This window comes from Engystomops pustulosus, chromosome 6 (genome assembly GCF_040894005.1).
Source record: "Engystomops pustulosus chromosome 6, aEngPut4.maternal, whole genome shotgun sequence".
In the NCBI taxonomy this organism is placed as follows: Eukaryota; Metazoa; Chordata; class Amphibia; order Anura; family Leptodactylidae; genus Engystomops; species Engystomops pustulosus.
Window position 1 is genome coordinate 132,171,729 of NC_092416.1, and position 19,830 is coordinate 132,191,558.

General features: G+C 40.7%; 1 protein-coding gene and 1 long non-coding RNA gene across 2 annotated transcripts in view; one reads left to right on the forward strand and one right to left on the reverse strand.

The window, feature by feature from the left end:
* The window catches only part of APCDD1L (APC down-regulated 1 like), a 44,922-nt gene extending 34,646 nt beyond the window's left edge, over positions 1 to 10,276 (reverse strand). The window contains exon 1 of the mRNA XM_072111067.1: positions 10,040 to 10,276. Within this exon, the coding sequence (XP_071967168.1) occupies positions 10,040 to 10,076 (37 nt within the window). The 5' untranslated portion in view covers positions 10,077 to 10,276. The remainder of the gene's footprint in view (positions 1 to 10,039) is intronic.
* Positions 1 to 19,830, forward strand: part of LOC140064311 (uncharacterized) — a 56,260-nt gene that overhangs the window by 32,170 nt on the left and 4,260 nt on the right. The window lies entirely within an intron of this gene.

Here is a 19,830-nt window from a genome sequence, read left to right on the forward strand (position 1 = left end):
TTCCGGTGCCCTGTGCCCCCCCTTCACACCCCACTGGGGTGAAGGTGGTGGATTTGGGCAAATAATCGCAAGTGCTAGCAATAAGCTAGCATTTGCAATTGTTTCAGGGCCTCCTCACCACTGACGTGGCGCAGAGGCGATAATGAATATGCCCCTTTGTTTTGTCTAATAGCATGCAGGGGACACAGATTTTTGTTAACAACCAGGAGTCGTTATGCCCAATTTTCGACTCCTACTTCGACTAACCTTTTCCTCTGATCTGTAGCAGATGAGCTTCACTATTGAGTATGCACATATTCATCCCAACTAAAAGCCTAGAAGAGGGGTGCACAACATGCAGCTCACAAAGCCTGGGGTTGCACCCTGCTGCGGTAGTTCATTGTTGCAGGTTGTTGGGTAGTGATGAGTGCAGCTGAGAAGTCCTCACCACTCCCAGGGTGTCTCATGCCGTTCTGTATCCTAACTGAGACTTGTTGTATGCATCGGCATCAGTACCAAGGAGAGAGTGGCTCCAGGAGAAGAAGGACCCTGCAGCGGTAAGTACTTATCAGCTGTAAGCATCACTCCTGGGTCCTGTTCTGCTCCTGCCATAGCTTTGATCTTGGTCCTGATGCAGATGCCCCAGTATGGCACAAGGAGAAATGCTGTGCATAGATGAGAGTAGTAGCTACAGTGTGTCTTTTTTGTTTGCTCAAGAGGTGTCCAGTATTTTTAGTTGTCTGCTCTGGGGATCTTCAGGAGAACTAGCATTAGTAGATATCCGCTGTCAATTATTATTATTATTAGTGTCTGCTCTGGGGTCTTTAGTATTATTACTGTCTGCTCCGCGGTGTTCACTCTTGGTTTCTGGGGTGGCATATTGTGCTGTGCTGTGGTTGTTCATGCATCATGGGTGCTGCCACTTAAAGTTAAGCAGTATGGCAATTAAAGGACACCTGTCACATGAAATAACAGCCCACAACAAATCAACCTACCCAAACTATCTCCTCAGCCCATTATAAGCATAGGCATTATGTTTATATGTGTGTCCAACCGACGCTCTATCCTCCTCCGCCTCTCCTCTTCTACTCTCCCTTTTGATCCCAGTTCTTGCGTCTGCGCATAAGACGAAGGCAATGCCAGCATCCAGTTAGCATCTCTCTATTTTGCCATGCATGCGCGCCCACCTTGCGGTTTGTTCCCTGTGAGGTAGCTCACAAACCATTGCGGGAGGCACATGCACCGCCATAGTGAGTGGAGCCAGCTGGATGCCGGCAATGCGATCAAATGGGAGAGTAGGGGAGGAGAGACACAGGAGAAGAGGCTCCCGGGTTGTAGCTAAAGTTATAAAGTTTTAGAACACACATATAAACATAATGCATATGCTTAGAAAAGGTCTTGGGAGATGGTTTAGGAAGGCTGCTTTGTTGTGGGCTGTTATTTCATGTGACAGGTGTCCTTTAAAGCTGCTCTCCCCTGGCTTAAATTCTTAGAACACGAATATAACAGACATTTAAAAGCCATTTCAAAATTTTCCCAAATGAAAAATATTAAGCTGCATTGATCAAATTGTACCAATTAAAGAAAGAGTAAAAAATTAGAGAGGACGGAATACTTTCCGCACCCACTGTATTTGCGGAGTCAGAATTGGTCCAATTTATCATGACTCCAAGTCCACCAAAACAGCCACCAACTCTGCCTCTACAGCCATCATATAAAACAATACTTATTTATGCTTTAATTCTTGTAGTTTTTGCAACACAGAGCATTTTATTGGCCCAGAGCATCACAAGAAAATTATATAGATAGTGGCAAAAATGTGTAAACCATGCAAACTGTATAGGCTGTAATATTTTCTTTTGTGTGCAGCCAGGAGTGTAACTACAGTGGTAGTAGCCATAGCAGCAGCTATGGGGCCCACAGTGTCAGGGGCCCCATTCATTTTTCCTGTTGCACTAAAAAATGTAGGATGTGCACCATTATATATGTATTATTCTGCACATTATACAGCATAGTATGTATATAACATATATCTGATGTATATATACTGTATTTATGTGTCTATCTGTGATGTGCATATGCTGTATCTGTATATGGTGTATGGTGTGTATGTGGATATGGCTGTAAATTTGTTTATAGCACTGTATGCGTGTGTATTTGCTCTATATTTGCATGAGTGAATAAATGTGTGTTTGAGTAAAGAACTGTATGCATATGTATATAAGTATATAAATAGTTTGTGTATACATACAAGTTTATAAATGTGTGTGATTGTAACTTGCATGTGTTAGTATACAAACGTGTATATTTCTTAAGTGGGAAGAGGGGCCCCATTCAGAAACCCGCTATGGAGCATTGCCTTTCCTAGTTAGGCCCCTGTGTGCAGCAGAGCTGTATGTGTTGATACATGTAATAGGTGTAAATGTAAAATGTCTGTGCGTGTGTAGCCTAGATGTCTTTGTATATGTTCTGTAACCCAAGAAGCTTTTAATAATGTGGCATATTTTTCCTATTTTTGTTGTCTAAACCAGGGATGCCTCTTTTAGTAAAATGTGTATTTTATTTGGAATACATATGGTTCCATATATCAATTTCTGTAGTTTTTAGTAAGTACTGTAATAGTATAAAACTCAGCCCCCAACCACTGGGTGGTGCTCTGAACTCAATGTCAATGGCATTGTACTATCACTGGACTTCATTGTTTGTATACACTTCAGGAAGGTGTTTTCACCATTAAAAACTGAAGTGTATAAATAAAATTAAAGTAGAATTCCCTTTTAAGATGTATTTGTACTTTAGTTACGTTGAAATAATGATGAGTAGAAAATGTTGCTTTATCTGCCTTGGATTCGATAATGATGAGAACCATTACTTGAACTGGTGTACTAGGAATAATATCTATATACTGAATTACAAAGTAGAACTATGTTGCCTTATTTCACTTTTTTAGGACGAGGGTTAGACATACTCCTCTCCCCACAGTGCACCTTCCAGGACATTCCTCCTGTACCCTTTCCACCTTCCCTTATTTTGAGGTTCACACCCTCAGGATATGCCTCCCATTCTCCTTGCTCACCCTGCCAGTTCCTCGACCATTTTGGATCTTAGTTGCCTCAATATCCTGTGATATTCCAGCACTCATCATGGGAGATGTTAACATCCGCATTAACACCCACATCTCCCCTTCAGCCTCAACTTTTATCACTTCTCACAACTCTCTGATTCTCCTACTCACCAGGAGGGAATCATCCCACATTTGGTCTTTGCCATAATCTTCTCTCTTTTACAGTGAATAGTTTCTCACGTGCCATTGATACTCACCTTCTTACAGAAACTTCTGGTCATCACTGTCCCCCATCTCTTCCCTCTCTTGTCCTAACCTTGCTACTAACCAATATAATCACAACCTCAAAAGTGCCCTGAATGAGGTGGCACGTCCCTCAATCCGAACTTTTCAACACAAACGTCGGCAACCTTGGCATACACCCCAAAACTGTTTCCTTTGGCCGAGCTCCAGGAGTGCTGAACGTCTGTGAAGAAAATCGTGCACATCTGCAGACTTTCTGCGCTTCAAATTTATGCTTAGAACCTACAACTTCTGCCCTCATCTCACCAAAAAGGTCTACTTCACTAATCTTGTATCCACACTCTCTAGCAATCCTAACAGGCTGTTCAATACTCTTCCTTCCTTACTAAAACCAAAGGAAAAGCCACTTGTTACAGACCTTTGGGGCTGAATATCTGACCTCCTACTTTAAAGATAAAATTGACTGCAATCGCCATGAAAAAATTTCCCAATCCACTAACTCCATTGATCCCCTTCCCTCCGGTACTTCACCCTGTTCGCCTTTGAGCGGAAGAATTGTCAAGGCTCCTTTGCTTTGCTCGTCCCACTACCTGCATCAGCAACCCCAACCCCTCGCATCTTGTACCCCTCTCCCCAGTGGTCACTTCTCACCTCATTAAAATATTCCATCAATTAGTGTCTCTTCTTGTGTCTATCCCTCTTCAATCAGGCATGCTGTTGTTACCACATTACTAAAGAAAGCTTCCTGGGACCAACCAGTGCTGCCAACTACAGACTCTAATATCTCTTTCATCTTCTAACTCCTGCAATGCATAGTCTATTCTCAACTAACAGATTAAAATAATCGCCCTCATCCACAAAGCTCTGCACCTTCCTACCTCTGCTCTCGCATTTCAGTCTATCGCCCAATCCATGCGCTTTGATTTGAGAGTGATCTTAGATTATTCTCCTTACATATTCAAACCTCCCACTTACATCTTCCGGACTTCTCCAGAACTGCACCAATTTTTTACCCTCCTATATGCGCTTAAAACCCATCACTTTAGGCACACCTATCACATTCCATAACTGTATCCAACTTTAACTCTCTTCTTACTACCCTCATTCCTATTATTTCATATGACAATGTTATTAGGCTGTTATGTCTTATTTTATTTGTATGTGTTCCCCTTAATCTGTAAAGTGCTGCAGAATATGATGGCGCTACATAAATAAAGTTTATTATTATTATCAGTCATTTTCATACCAGGTCCCTATTATACAGCTCCTAACCACAAGATTGTTAGTAAGCTGTAAGCTTTTTTTATCTAATTCCCATTGTTGTGCTTGCATTTCTAAGTAAATAGACTCTCCATATAATTCATTAATTGGCATAACACAATGAACATCACATTTATTAATGCATATGGCAGCCATGCATAGTTTGGTGGTTCTTCATCCCAATTATTAGCTAAACTTGCAATAACAATGTGAAAGTTTTTGGAGAATGATACAACATTTCGACATGTTGTCTTTTTTAAGTATGCTTGAAAAAGAGAACATGTGGAAAAGTTGCATCATTCTCTGAATAAAGGACACCTTATTTTTGGATTGAAATTCTAAAAAGTGCTGCAGCTTTTTACGTCTTGAATTTACTGATGGGTCCTAGCAACAGGGACTGGCAATAGCGGGCATCTGGACTTACTTTATAAGACTTTGCTGGGCATTAGATGGAGTGCTGTTTCATCTTTCATGGTTTGACAATGTGAAAGTTATTGTTAGTAGAAACTTTCCCCTTATTGTATCTGTTTTGGTTTTTGATAACCCAGATCAAATATGTGCAGAGTAGAACTGGTAACTGGTAGCAGATGGCACCACATTTCACCTTTCTGTGCCAGCCTCTGACTTCCTGGTCATAGTGCTAGTTTGCTTCTCAGGTTTCATGCATATGTCATGTGTGTTTTTTTACAATCCATCAGTATCCCTGGATTTGTTTGCAATAATCAGCACACACCATGGATTATAAAAAGCACTTTCAACACATTCCTACTGTCCTACAACAATGTCCACCATTAGTTTACCTGTGTTTAACTGTGTTTCACCTGTCCTAACCTTTTTCTGGGTTACTATTATACAATAACTCTGGCTGCCCTGAATTCCTCTTTGTCAGAACTTTCTGACTTGGCTCCCTCTGCCCCTTCCTTGCTCCTGGATTCTTCTGCAGATAAGTTCACTTGGCTTGGGACCACACCCGGGTGTGATGTTCTGCGGAAGGCTGCTGTAAGCAGGGTATTTGTAACTCAGGCCAATGGGACTGCCAGGGGCTGCACCAATCTGTCATATTCCTGTACCTGTAATTGCCTATAGTGATTCTCTGTGATTTTGTGCAACATTCTGCTCTTTTGCCTGTACTTTGACCGCTCTGTTATTTACTTAGCAATTTTGTACCTCACCACCATCTTGATTTAGACCTGGTTTGTTTGACCTTACCTTGTTGTCTGCTTTGTGAGTTTTTGTCTTTCATATGTACTGCTCACTTATCTTGGATAGGGACCACCACCCAGTTGTCGCTGGTCCAACAAGTCCAACTTGCAAGTCCAACAATTAGGCAGGGACAGAGTTTGTAAGGAGTTCAGGCCTCACAATTTTTACCTGTCACACCAAACTTGTCCTTTGACCATGTCTCTGCTTATCTTTTTGGAGCAGCGCTTATGTGTCTGTTAACCCACCTGCATGCTTCCCTATTTTAAAGGAACATGCCAGTGAGGGGACAGGTTGTGTACAGCTTTCTTATTCATTGTTCATATTCAAAACTGAATTCGCTTTCAATGGGTAACCAGTAGAGAGACTGGCAGAGAGGAGAGACAGCGGAGACAGATGGATTAGGTGGGCTGCAAAGTTAAAGATGTATTTGAGAGACATGAGAGAGTTAGCTTCTAGACCACAGAGAAGAATATTTCATTAGCCCAAAACAGAGATGATGAGGGTGTGGAAGAGTTGAGGGAGGATTGGATGTGAGAGAAGTTCTTGAGGTGGAGGTAGCAGGTTATAGCGAGGGTCATATTTAGAGGTTTAAATTAAAGATGAGTCAAAGATGAAAGGAATTGGATATTGGAAAGTTTATGAGTTCTGATTTGTCCAGTTTTAGAAAATGAGAAGAGAAGAAGGAGAATAGATAGACACTCTTGAATTGTGGCAAAAAGAGAGGCAATATTTGGACCAGAGATATATACCGGTTTGTCATTCACATAGGAGTAGTATTAAAATCCATATGACTGAATCTTTGGCCAAAGGTGTTTATGCAGAAGAGTATAGGTTTCTAGGACAGAACTTTGTGGAATGTCAACAAAGAGGTGGCGAGGTGAGGCGGTTGTATGTGAGTTATTGACAGAAAGTTCAGTTGGTGAAGTGTGAGATCCAGCAAGTGGTCTGGACTCCACTAATCCTGCCCCACTTATAATACCCTCTTTTTTTCAAACTCTCAATTTGTGCCCTGGTTTTTTAACCCCTATTTATAATAACCCTAATATATAGTCAATTTGCAAAAACAAAAAGAGATACTCAACTTTTTTTCTAATCTCTGCTGAGGGCTGTATTCTCCATCATTGTAAGCAGCTTGCCAGTGGCAGATTTCACATGCAGGAAATACATCCCACTCCCCAAAAATCTAGGACTGTCCCACTGTATTTTGGAGGGTTGGGAGGTATATGCCTAGGTTAGCTATTACTTAAAATAGAATATTCAAGAGGTAGCAACCTTCTTTTTTCCTGCATCAAAGAAAGTGTCCCTGAGATAGCGGGAAAGAATGAATCTGTGTACATCCAATACATGAGTGCTAGTGAGGGTGCAGAATCTAAACACATACAACTTGCTTATATCATTTTAGTCTGAATTTGGGAGCAGGTTGCAAGCTATGGGACAATGCTTAGAGGCATCTAAAATGTAATAAGTGCAATAAGTCAATTTAAATTGTAACTGTAAAGTTACTGAAGAAAATAAAGTTTTAGCACAGCTGGAGATAGTATTTGATAACAATTCCAATGATACCTGTATAATGCTGCTGGCTTCTTCCTACCCTGAGATATATCTGGTATATTTAACATTAGATTCAGATTCAGCTATTCGTGATGTCGGTGGACACTTCAAGGTTGTGACATCAGCTCAGGGCAATGAAGCCAAAACAGGACAGCATGTTTGTAACTGGACAACCTGAAGCATATATCATAGTATATAAGGCCGGAAAAAGACAAAAGTCCATCAAGTCCAACCTTTAAGAATTAAATAAATGTTTTATCCCCATAACCCATGATATTTTTTCTCTCCAGAAAGTCATCCAGGCCTCTCTTGAACATGTACATAGAGTCCGCCATAACAGCCTCCTGCGGCATAGAGTTCCATAGTCTCACTGCTCTTACAGTAAAGAACCTTTGTCTATGGCGATGGTAGAATCGCCTCTCCTCTAGGCGTAGAGGATGCCCCCTTGTCCTGGTCACAGGCCTAGGTATAAAAAGATCTTTGGAGAGATCCATGTACTGTCCGTTCAGGTATTTGTACATTGCAATGAGGTCTCCCCTGAGTCTTCTTTTTCTAAACTGAATAATCCCAAATTTTGTAATTTGTCATTGTGTCCTAGTCCCCCCATTCCCCTAATAATCTTGGTTGCTCTCCTCTGCACCCGTTCCTGTTTTACTGGTGCCCAAAACTTGTATAAGGGCAAAACTATGTCCTTATCATGAGAATCTATTCCTCTCTTGATACATCCCATAATTTTTTGTGATTAGTCAGATGATTATGACATTACTATAGGTCCTACAGCCACTCTCAACAAGCCTACTGTCCTCTCTAGCTGTTCTATACGGTTTCCCATAGCAACCAGAAAGCATGGCAAATAAAGATTAGCTTAGGGGGCAAGGTAAAACCTCTGGTAGCTGCTAAACATCTGCAGATAGCTAAATAGAATTGATTAGAGAATTGCTTATTTTTATACTTTACAGTTGTACTTTAAGCTTATCATGGTCAGTGATGATCAGCTGCAATAGTGTGATCTCATAACGCAGCCCTATTTCCATCTTAACAATAGTGTATACAAGGACATTTTGATCAATGGGGATCAGTGGCTATCCCACTGATCCAAAAAGAAGTAGTCCTATAGCAGATTTCATGCACAGCATCGCTTCCAGCCATCTGATAACCCATCCCCATTCAAGGGACCTGGCAGTTTTGCCCATTCACTTCAATGATCATCAGGGGTCCCACTTAATGTAACTAGACCCCTATCATTTACAGGGTAAAGTCACATTCTAGCAATATAAGATACAATCACGTACTATGATGGAAAAGCCATAATATGTGTAAGATTCCAACATCTACAAATAAGGGCTACAGTCTGTAGTTCTCATCAAACTATAAGCTGGAAAGCCAATGGCTTACAGCCCCTGTTTTGCAGTAATAATGCACCAGAAGGTCTTATAACAATCATTTTGTTTCACTATTTGGCACAAAATTGGAAAACTGGATAGAAATCCAGATCTCATAGACTGACTAAACTCTGTAGGTGGATCCTCAAGGTGTGTGCCTCAGGACCACAACCGATCAGTGACCTGCAGTACTACATGTGCTCAGTTTTTTTGCATTTTTTTAATGAATTGTATATAAATCTTTGGATTAATTCACCAGTTCTCCTAACAATTTATGGATTGGACATTTATACTACTATGTCTCACCAGCTGCATAGTCTCTTAACTAAAGCAACCTCTAGACTGGAAATTTTAAGACTTTGCAACACAAAGTACAATCCTGGAAACTATCTACGAACTACAAGTAACTAAATGTGAATAACAAATTTTACTTACCGATGCTGTTTTTCTTTTTGGTGCGACCCTAAGCCAAATAAGAAACACTATCTAGTCAACTGCAAATTGCCAAACTGTATCTGTACAGGCAATACGGTCCCAATATCCGAGAAAACTGTGAGATTCCCTCAGATGGAAAATCTGGATTAATGACCATACTTTTATGTTCATCCAGCTGATGACATTATTCCAATAAAAAATCCAGAGTACTCCTCTTAATTGCCAATGAATGGGAAGATGTGGCCTTAATTTGACCAATGTTCACACGTACATCAGGCCATTGCAAGTTAAAAGGACATATACTATAGGATCTTTACAATGATAGAAATTTGAATCTGAAAAAAATCTGAATCATTTGCTGCAAAATGTGACTGAATGTTACTTCTGGACATAAAAAGGCATGAAACCCAAAGTCAGAATCCCTAAAATATATTGATACATTGTCTTTATAAAAAAAACCATCAAAGCGATTTCTGTCATGCAGAATGTTTGCAGCATGTGGGTATTATTGGTAAAATGTCAATTACTTTACTGCTAGATTTACTCCACGTGACACAAACTTGTGTATGGACTAATTCTTGAAGGTATTTTGAAGGGTAGACATATATGTATATATGTCATATTGATATTGAGTATACATAATCGGTTGTGTGGATCACATGAAGCTGCTATTAAATGCGTCACATGTAGATGACAACCATTCAACTACCACTCAAACTTCATAATAAAAAATGAAACATCGACACAAAGTCATAATGACTGCAAATAATATGAAACAACACAGTCAAGCATTAAATAACCTGTTGCTCAGCATTTGCTGCCGAACCCCCCAAAAATTCACAATAAACAATATATGGGTTATATAGTTCTACAACATCTGGTACATGTGGTCCATCATTAAATATCACTACTTGCTGCCTACCTAGAAAACATCCCAGGGTGCAGTAAAGCTGTGCCATCACTCCGGTGGAATATTTCCTTCCAGGAGGTAGGAGTCTTGAAAGTTTTGGATTCAAATAAAGTGCAAACTTTGCAGGGATGATGAGTGTGTCTGTTCCCCTGAGCTGGCCAGTGTCAGCACTTTGTGAGTAACACAGGGGCTTGTGGTGGGGAGGAAGGCTGCGTTCCCTCTGATCACATACTAATGTGCTTATGAAGCCAGGCTGTCCACAGTGTGTTGTTAGACTTAATGGAGCTTGGCAGTTATAGGTTAAACTAAGAAGAGGTGGAGACTTACAGGACCCTGCAGACTATTATTACAATGCATCCCGGCTGTTCATTCATAGACTGAAGCTTCCTACCCATCCCACTCATTATATACTCACACATACAAGCCCACTCACAGATACACATGAAATACTCACCTCCAGGATTGAACCGGTGGCTTAAGGCTGACCACTGAGGACCACCTGATAAATACTTTCCCTATAAAATATGCGAGCATAGAGCTGCTTTCTCTTCTCCTAACATAAAATATGTGCCACTGGCGCAGGATGATCAGACTAAAATTCATTCCCCTGTTAGATTTTGTGAGTACAGGCGGTCCCCTACTTAAGAACACTCGACTTACATACAACCCCTAGTTACAAACGGACCTCTGGATATTGGTAATTTATTGTACTTTAGTCCTAGGCTACAATAAACAGCTATAACAGTTATCAAATGTGTCTGTAATGAAGCTTTATTGTTACTCCTGGTTCTTATGACAACCCAACATTTTTAAAATCCAATTGTCACAGAAACCAAAAAAGTTCTGGCTGGGATTACAATGATAAAATATACAGTTCCGACTTACATACAAATTCAACTTAAGAACAAACCTACAGACCCTATCTTGTATGTAACCCAGGGACTGCCTGTAATGCAAAAGTTTTGTTCAAAGCTGGTCATCTTTCACCATTCTCTTGGGACAACTTCAGCCGAGAGGAAAAGTAAGGAAGGACACTACTACTGTACATACAAAACCAACAAAACCCAAATGGGTCTACCTTGGAGCGTCATTTTGACTCCAACTTAACTCCCACCAATGAAAACGTGCAAATTCGTACTTTCACCATTGGTTATTTTTATTTGGTCAGCACATTCTGCTATGTTCACATTGGAATAAGAAATATGACATATCTTGTTGCAGTGTGGAATATTTACCAGACACAACACTGAATTCACCCACAGAATAATTTCTGCCTTTTTCAATGTCATATTTTACAGTTTAATTTTTACAAAGATGCTGCACAAGTCTATTACATATTGTTTTGCTATTTTGCATCAATGGCATTGTTCTTAGAGCAGTATACATCAATTGTTTAGCCACATTACACATTACATTTTGGACATGTGCTGTTTTTAAGATTTTATATGCAGGCGGTCCCCTACTTAAGGACACCCGACTTACAGACGACCCCTAGCTACAGACGGACCTGAGGTGTCTGTAATGAAGCTTTATTGATAATCCTTGGTCCCATTACAAGCAACAAATTTGGAAAATTCAATTATAAAATATACAGTTCCGACTTACATACAAATTCAACTTAAGTACAAACCCAAGGAACCTACATAACCCGGGGACTTCTTGTAATCTATGTAATCTATTTATATTTATATCTAACATTTTTTACTTGTAGACACGTTTCAGTCTTGTGCACATCTCAGTAGAGTATAATACCGATATTGGCCCACATTGATCAAAAACAGCACAAACTGCACTATGGGACTTATTTACTAAGGGTCACACGGATCGCACTTTTGTCGGCTTTTAGAAATTTCAAGGTTTTGCGCCACTGTGAGAGCTATTTAGAAGGGGATTGTGTCGCACGCAATCGCATTTTGGCGCAATTGCGCCAACTTTCATGCGTCAGAAATTGGGGGTCGGGCCATCGGACGGATTCGGACTGAGTACGGGATTTAACTTTAAAATTGTGTTGCAAGACATGCACTTACATACACCGAGAAGAAGAAGGGGAACTCCGGCAGACCTGAGCAGGGAAGTGACACATACAGGAAATCGGACACACAATCTTAGTGAATTGCGGCAAAGTTCATTCTCGACGGACAACGCACAGCGGGGATAGCGCAGGACCGGATAAATAAAGGTGCTCCCATGTGTAGTGTGCCCGTGAAGTGTGAAGGGTGCGATAGATTTATGAATTGTGGCACACGTTCTTCATGAATCTGCCGCTCCCTGCACTTTTCTGGAAGTGTTCACCATTTTGTTTTGATGTACTTTGTTCATGCTGCAAAATTGTGGCGCACGGTTCAACCAAGCCCTAACACGCCCCATTTGGTGCACATTCTTTCTGTCTTTACGGATACAGTGCACAAAACTGGTGTAAACACTTTAATAAATATGGGCCAGTGTGTCTCTTCAAACGTAGCAAAAAGTTTTAAGAGTCGCAAACAGCTGCAACTTTCATATCTGGATCCAGGTGATAACTCAGGAAACACTGGAGAAAATTAGACCATGGCATTGTAGTCACAAAAAAATGCAGAAAAAAAGAAAAACCCAAGCCAAAAATAAGATACATGTGCCTTTATGTCTTTGGAGCTCCATTAATTTATTAAAGTAGCGTTGACCCCTTAATAAAAATGTCTGCAGTGTTCTCCTGTACTGCTGACTGTTTTTGTGACTTTTTGTCAAAAGTTGCATAATGTTTAAAATGTTTAAAATGTTTTAAACACAATGGCAGGGGGATGGAATGTTGGTTAGTTCTTCTATGTTCCGGTGGTGAGTGTTATCCTATGATATTTTTTTAAATCAAAAAGTTGCAGAAAACAGAGATGCTCCAATAAAGTAATGACAGTACTGGTGCCCTGTTATGTGGCATATTGGGACCTTTCAAGCTTTACCTGAAAATTAGAAAGGTCTTTTAATTTTCTTATCAATGAAGAGAAACATCATCAAACCTGTAAAAACCAAAGATGCCACATGGAATATTGAATTGCATACTGCCCTCTAAGATTAAAGAGGACATGCCCCCCTAAAAAAATGCACTAGCCCATTATTAGCAGTGTTAAACTGCTGGCATTATCGGAACCTTCTGATAAAGCTAGCGAACACTGCACTGCCATACCCTCAGAATTCATGAGGGGGCAGTACAAGGAGGCGGTGACTGTTGCATGAAGCCTGGCAGTCACCGCTGGCCTATGGTGTGACCCGGGTCTGGGGAAGAAGAAGGAGAGGGGAGCGCCTCGGACCCACCCCCCTCATGAATACGCCGGACTGCTGTGAGCTTGGTCCGGTGATCTGAGGCTATGGCATTGCAGTATTCGCTAGCTTTATCAGAAGGTTCCGATAAAGCTAGCAGTGTAACACTGCTAATATTGGGGTGACAGATTTTTAGGGTGAAAGGTCCTCTTTAAGGAGTGAAGTTTCGGATAAGTATGAGGTAAAATAGTGCTGACCTCATGACTGCCAGCGTCTGTGTTCTTTTCACAAGCCTTTAGGACACACACACAAATGCAATCTAACATAACAAAAGTCATTATTATAGGAAAGTTTCTATCTCTACTGTATGTGTCGAATATATTTGTATATGAGGTCCACACTGAATGCTTTATATCATAGATTGTAAGCTCTTGCAAGGAGGGCCCTTATTCTTATTTACTGTTTAACCATAATAATTGCTCTGTAAGGCCTTATTTTGTTTGTATTTGGGAAGAGCCGCAGAATATATTGGTGCTATAGAAATAAAGATTTATCACCAAGTACATTTTGTATTCTATTTTTACATGCAATCTAATGCTCCCTCTAGTGGCTGCTAAGGAGAAGTGCGGGACTGAAAAGATCACAGGGAGAGGCCTGAACAGCCTGAGATGAACTCACCATATTGTCATGATTAATTACTGTGTTGACCAGTCATGTGTCATAACCATGAATAAGTGTAAGTTCATACTAACAAGAATTCCTGAATATTTTTTTTCTATCTGCCGTCCTGTCTTTCCCAGTTAACAACTGTTCCTAATTACAAGAATTAGTCAGTATTGTTTATAATCCATCCATCAGTCCTGGATTTATTTCAGCGTGTCTCCTATATGTGCCATGGTCTAGCAGCAAATACATGGCAAAGATGACTGGGAATGTTGTCTATGTATGAACTAAACCTGGTTTCACACGACCTATCTGTTTTGCAGATGTAAAAAATGGGCCATTGTCTGGTCCATATATTTTTCCATTATTACCATTATGAAAAAACAGATTGCACACAGGCAGAACACAAATGGGAAATAGTAAAAGGAAATTGACCTGTTAAAAAAACCAAAAACAATCAAAGGATACTCACCTGCGCTCCTCTTCGTCTTAATCCCGGTGCTTGTCTTTGTAAAGCTTAACACGCCGGGATCACCTAGTAAAGAAACTTAGAATTAACAGCGTGGAGCGTGGAGACAAGATGGCACTCAGGGGTGGTAATTATGTATGCGAGAGGCGTGGTAGAGGGCGGTGTGGGACGTGCATTATTAGCAGCTCAGAGTGCCGGACATCTCAACCCCATGCTCCGTGCTGTTAATTATAAGTTTCTTTCTTAAGTAATCCAGGCATGTTAAGCCTAGCAGAGACAAGTACCGGGATCAAGATAAAGGGGGTGAGTATCCTTAGATGGTTTTTTGCTTTTTTAAGTGGTTGATTTCCTTTGATGCTTGCAACAATTTTTAAATAATAGCAGTAATAAATCTTTATGTATATAGCGCCATCCTGTTCCAAAGAGTTATAAAAAAGATGCGACCCTGTTCACAAGAGAGAAACAATCTACAAAAAAGAAAGGGTAAATCTTTCCATTATACCTTCTCCTCTGTGGGAGCTTCTACTGGTTATGTCTGTGAAATACTAAAACAAAATACAGACCTGAATACTGCAATGTGAGAGTAGGCTTCACCTATCACATCAGCAAAGATGTCAAGACTTTAAGACTTTCAAGTCTTACAACTTACATTAAACTGCACTGGAAAGAGATTCAACCCTGCTGGTGGCTGCAACTATGGCGCTACTAGCTCAAGCAGGAGAAGATTTCTTCCACCTATGGTGTGTGGTATTAGAAAAGTATTTTTTCTAAAAAACAGAAGCATGCTTATCTATGAACCATGCCTAGTATCGTGTTTTAGTTATGTTATCAAGATTAGGTTGGGCTGTCAATCACAGGCAATGGACAAGAGCTGTGTTTCTTCTGGAACATCTCCCTTTAATAAAGAGGCAGTTTCTCCATTTGTAAATGGAAAATGGGGGTCTGGCTGCTGAAACCTCCAATGATCAGGATTTATTGTAAGGAGAATTCATATCTCTAGTTCGTCTTCATGAACATAGATTTTTGGATGACCTGATATAGGCACGCTAGGACATTTTGTTTTGTATCAAAAGCAGAATGTGTAAAATTGAAGCAAACATTCCTATTCATATTTAAATGGTTAATACATCCAGTCCTTGTGTGATCAATCTTCCAGCCCTCAGTCTTGTTTAATGCCATGCACATACTCCTTGTTTCTTCTTAATAGATGCCGGTGACAATAGGTCAGTAGTGGAATTGCAAATGGACAGTTCCTGATGAGACCTCCTGGGGAGCGCTGAATAGACATGTCATGGTCGTTTTGACATATATCAATCACACAGTTGAAACCATTCAGTGATAAGAGTCTTATTTTGGATTCTGTAGGACCTTTTCTAACCTGCCTGCACTTATCTCACAGGGTGCTATTGTCTAAAATCCACACAGCCAGCCCTAGGATAGATTACATGTCTACTCGGCCTCGCTGTCAACTGTTTAATCTTCATTCCTGACAGGTTTCGGTCAGTCAGATCAAGGCCCAGTATGGAAATGGCACCTGCCAGCTGTCACCAAGTTCATTCATATCTCCTGCAGGTTCAATGAAAGAAGCAAGAGTTTCCTGGTTGTTGTAAATGTACTTGCTCACAATGTCTGAATTCTGCGGGGGTTACCATGAAGACCACCTAGACACATGTGGCTCAGGTTAGACATGTCTGCTCTCATTTCCTTCATAGTAAAACACCATTGAGTTCTAATAGGTCCATTGACGGCACAAAATTACTAAAATCTCACAAGACCAGAAACAGAAGACAGAGAAGAGAAACCTATTATGAAAATACTTTACTTTTTTTTAATTATATAACATAACAAGAATGTAATGTGAAGAAGTACACATACTGGTGGTATAGGCTCATATGTGAAAAAGCCATATTTCCTTGTTTTAATAACTATTTATACAAGACAAATAAATATTTTAGTTCACATGATTTTCTGCAAATCGAAATTTTTATGTGTAGACAGATTTTGGGAGGGGTTAGACTACAAGAACCGTTGTGAATGACAAAACCGACTTGGGTGCTGTTACAGATCCTAACCGAATCACATTTTCCTAATTCCTGAGATATGATTGGTTGTGCAGTCCCTTTGTTGTAGTATAACTCGGCAATCCTGCCTGCTTTTCTGGACAGTGGGATCTAAGCATTTTCAAAAAACAGCTATAGCCAAGAACTATCAGAATAACATACAGATCTGATGAAGCAGGCACTTTACCAGGGATTATTTTACTGTAGAAGATAATTCTCTTTAGATTTCTGGGTATCCAGTACCAGTATATAGCAGTGCCCTTGTATTTCAAGAACACAACCTTGACATTGTATATTACAACAGTGTAGTAAAAGAACTAATATGAGCAAATCCAAACATCATTTTATGAATAACATAGATGACGATTATTTAAACCAAGTTGCCATGCAATTCCTACTTCATTCTGGTTAATTGTACTAGGAAATGGTTTCTCACCGAGGCATATGTTACACGGCGTTATAATTTATCACAATGGAGCAGGCAAACACAGCAACAGAACCATTTATATAATGTTGTAATTGTGTCCACATGTGCAGCTTTGGATCATTGATCTGGTCTATGCATCCTCCCACTCCAAACACAGCAAACCAATGGGTTCACCTGGTACCCACCCTGGATTGATAATCCTGTACAGAGTGAATGGTCCTTTCATGTCCTTGGACTGCACTGTGTGTTCCTATGATAAAGAGCAGCAGAGTATTATTTCCAGGCTGAAGTTTGGGGTCTGTCCTATTTTCCATGAGTCTGGGCCGCTACCTGTTGAACTTGGCTTCTATTGATTTGAATAGGAATTTATAGCTGTCCATGCAATGTCCCAGCAGAAAGTAAATGTCCCAAAATAAACAGCAGAAAAAAACGTGAACGTAAGAGGTTAAACTATTTTGTTCGTGTTCTGGCAGCTGTTTGTGTCAAGGATTATTTAATCCCTTTGCTGGCATGGATAAAGATATGACTGCTGTGCCAGGATCTCACAGAGAGCGCAAGATGCAGAGGTGGGAATGAACCCGCAAGCCCCGTATAGTAAAGTCTTGCACCTTAACCGCACAGCAATACCCAAAGAAACATCAAACTTTGTAAAGTTAATTTTTTAATGTACAGTTATCTTCTGTCTACTCCAGAGTTTTTTTTAAATGCACTTAAAATGGACATCAGTCAATTCTTATATTCTTCATGAAGTAAAAACCCTAGTTCATTGCTTCTTAGAACTTCACTTTATGCTGTTCCTCTTTTAATCCTCATAGAAATAAATAAATAAACTGACAAGTGGGTGTTAAGCTTTGACAACAGTTGTCAATTTATTCATGGATTTTCAGGAGGGTAAGCTACAACTGGTTCTCCATTAGCTAAACGCCCACATGGTGTAAAGCTGCAACAGCTGTCAGGAGTTGCTGCAGGAATGTCCAATGTAGACAATCCACAACAATTCTGTCCATGTATCCTGGCCTTAGGAAGGAATCAGGAAACGGGGATCCGGTTCTGTCCCAATCTCCCAATCACTAAACATGGAACATACACTGGCAAAGCTTTAGATACTACATCCCAGAGGTTTCCAAGAAATGTGCTGTCATGTTTAGAAAGTGCAAAATCCCCCACCGGAGCCTAACCTTTCTTCAGGTGGCTGTAGACAGCCGGGGCCCAGAATATCGGAGTGGCTGGCTTATGCGGCCTTGGGCACGCTATGGTCATGGTGCTTGGTATTGGGACTGCAGGACGGGCCTACAGAAGGTGGTGTGGTGGTAGGTGGCAGGTCTCCAGCAGGCAGTGTGTGCAAGAAAAATGGAGGGAGAGGCTGATTGAATCAGATTCTCCCTGGGGCAACCTGTGAGGTGTATATAGGGATCCCTAGGTGATGAAGGAGGGGGAGCCCGTGATGGTGAACAGCCTTACCAGGGATCACGTGGTGGCACGTTCTGCAAATCATCTCACAGTCCTATATTGGAACTTCAACAACAGGCAACCGTCTAACTTCAGCAGCAGGTTCAGCAGGCTGGAAAGCTGCTCTACAGGAAGGGTTGGTCACAGGCTGGTAGTAACTTGATGCGTTTGCTTTGTGTTTTGAAATGCATTGCAAACACATCAGCAAATGCATCATTTGCTTTGTATGTAGAATCATGAGTGGAGCATCATTACTAATAATCAATATAGTTGAGGTACCAGGTAAATTATTCAGAGCTAATCTAGCATATATTATAATCAAAAAGAAGGAATATAATAGGCTGGCCAAAATCACCAGAAGGTCACAAGGCCTTGTAGGCGATAGACTGAGCCCAATTGACAGCATTTGGCAGGTTAGGAGTTGTAGCTTATCTCCATTTCAGGAAACACATTACACCCATTGTACCAAGTACTACTCCAACAACAGAGTACCAGAAGTGACTGCTACAGGCAGAGCAGCTACCAAACAATGAGGTTTCAAAACTCCTTTTACCTAGAGCCATCGATTTCTACTGTAAATAGAATCAAGGAGCAGCCAAACCGACTTAATAACCCCCACTTGCCCCTCCAACGAAAGTCCCCCCTCAAGCCATATTGCACCACTATTTCATGTGTCATCATCTGTGTTTCTAACTGTCTATAATCTTTCTTTTGTGTACTATAAATGCTGGATCCATGTACACCACAATTTCCTAAGGGATCAATAAAGCTTTATTGTAAAGTATAATACATTTGGAGTTCCACACTGGATTTTTTAATTGTAGGGGATGGTGTGCTCAGATGTGGTGTGAGGGGTGTATATATTATGTGTATATATTCTTTAGGAGCACTGTTTTCCAGGTGACATTATACTGTAAGTTACTGCAGTATTTTTATGGGTGCAGTGTGAGAGATGTACTTCCGGGAGTTGAAGACATCTGGCAATTCTGTTGGCAGATAAATCTTGGCTGGGAGAAGAAGTAATGAAGTCCCTGATGGTGCAGATTGCCACCTGTAAAGTACTAGATGACAATAATGTCTGTGTCACTGACTGATACTAGTGAGCCAGCCATCGCCTTCTAATTGTGAAACAATGGCCCAGTGTGAGGAAGTCATCAACTATTGGTAATGTTGTCACCATTTTTTGAATATTTTTCTGTTAACTCAGAGAGCAGAATATAGCAGGGGATATAGGTAGATAGCGGTGGAGTGGGAGGGAGTTATTTTAATTTTTGCCCCATGCAGGGAATAGGATACAATTGGGCCTGGGTATGTTTGTTCACAGATCACTTGGCTCACTTTCCCCCTGCCCACCAAATGACCTGATAAAGTGAGAAGCAGATTACTGGCGTGGGAGTTGTCAGGCTCAGAGGTAGTGATCCACTCTGAACCACCACAGACGATGACACAAGCCCACACCTGGGACCAGAGTCTAAGTGGTAACCGGTTTTCCCCAGAGCCCGCT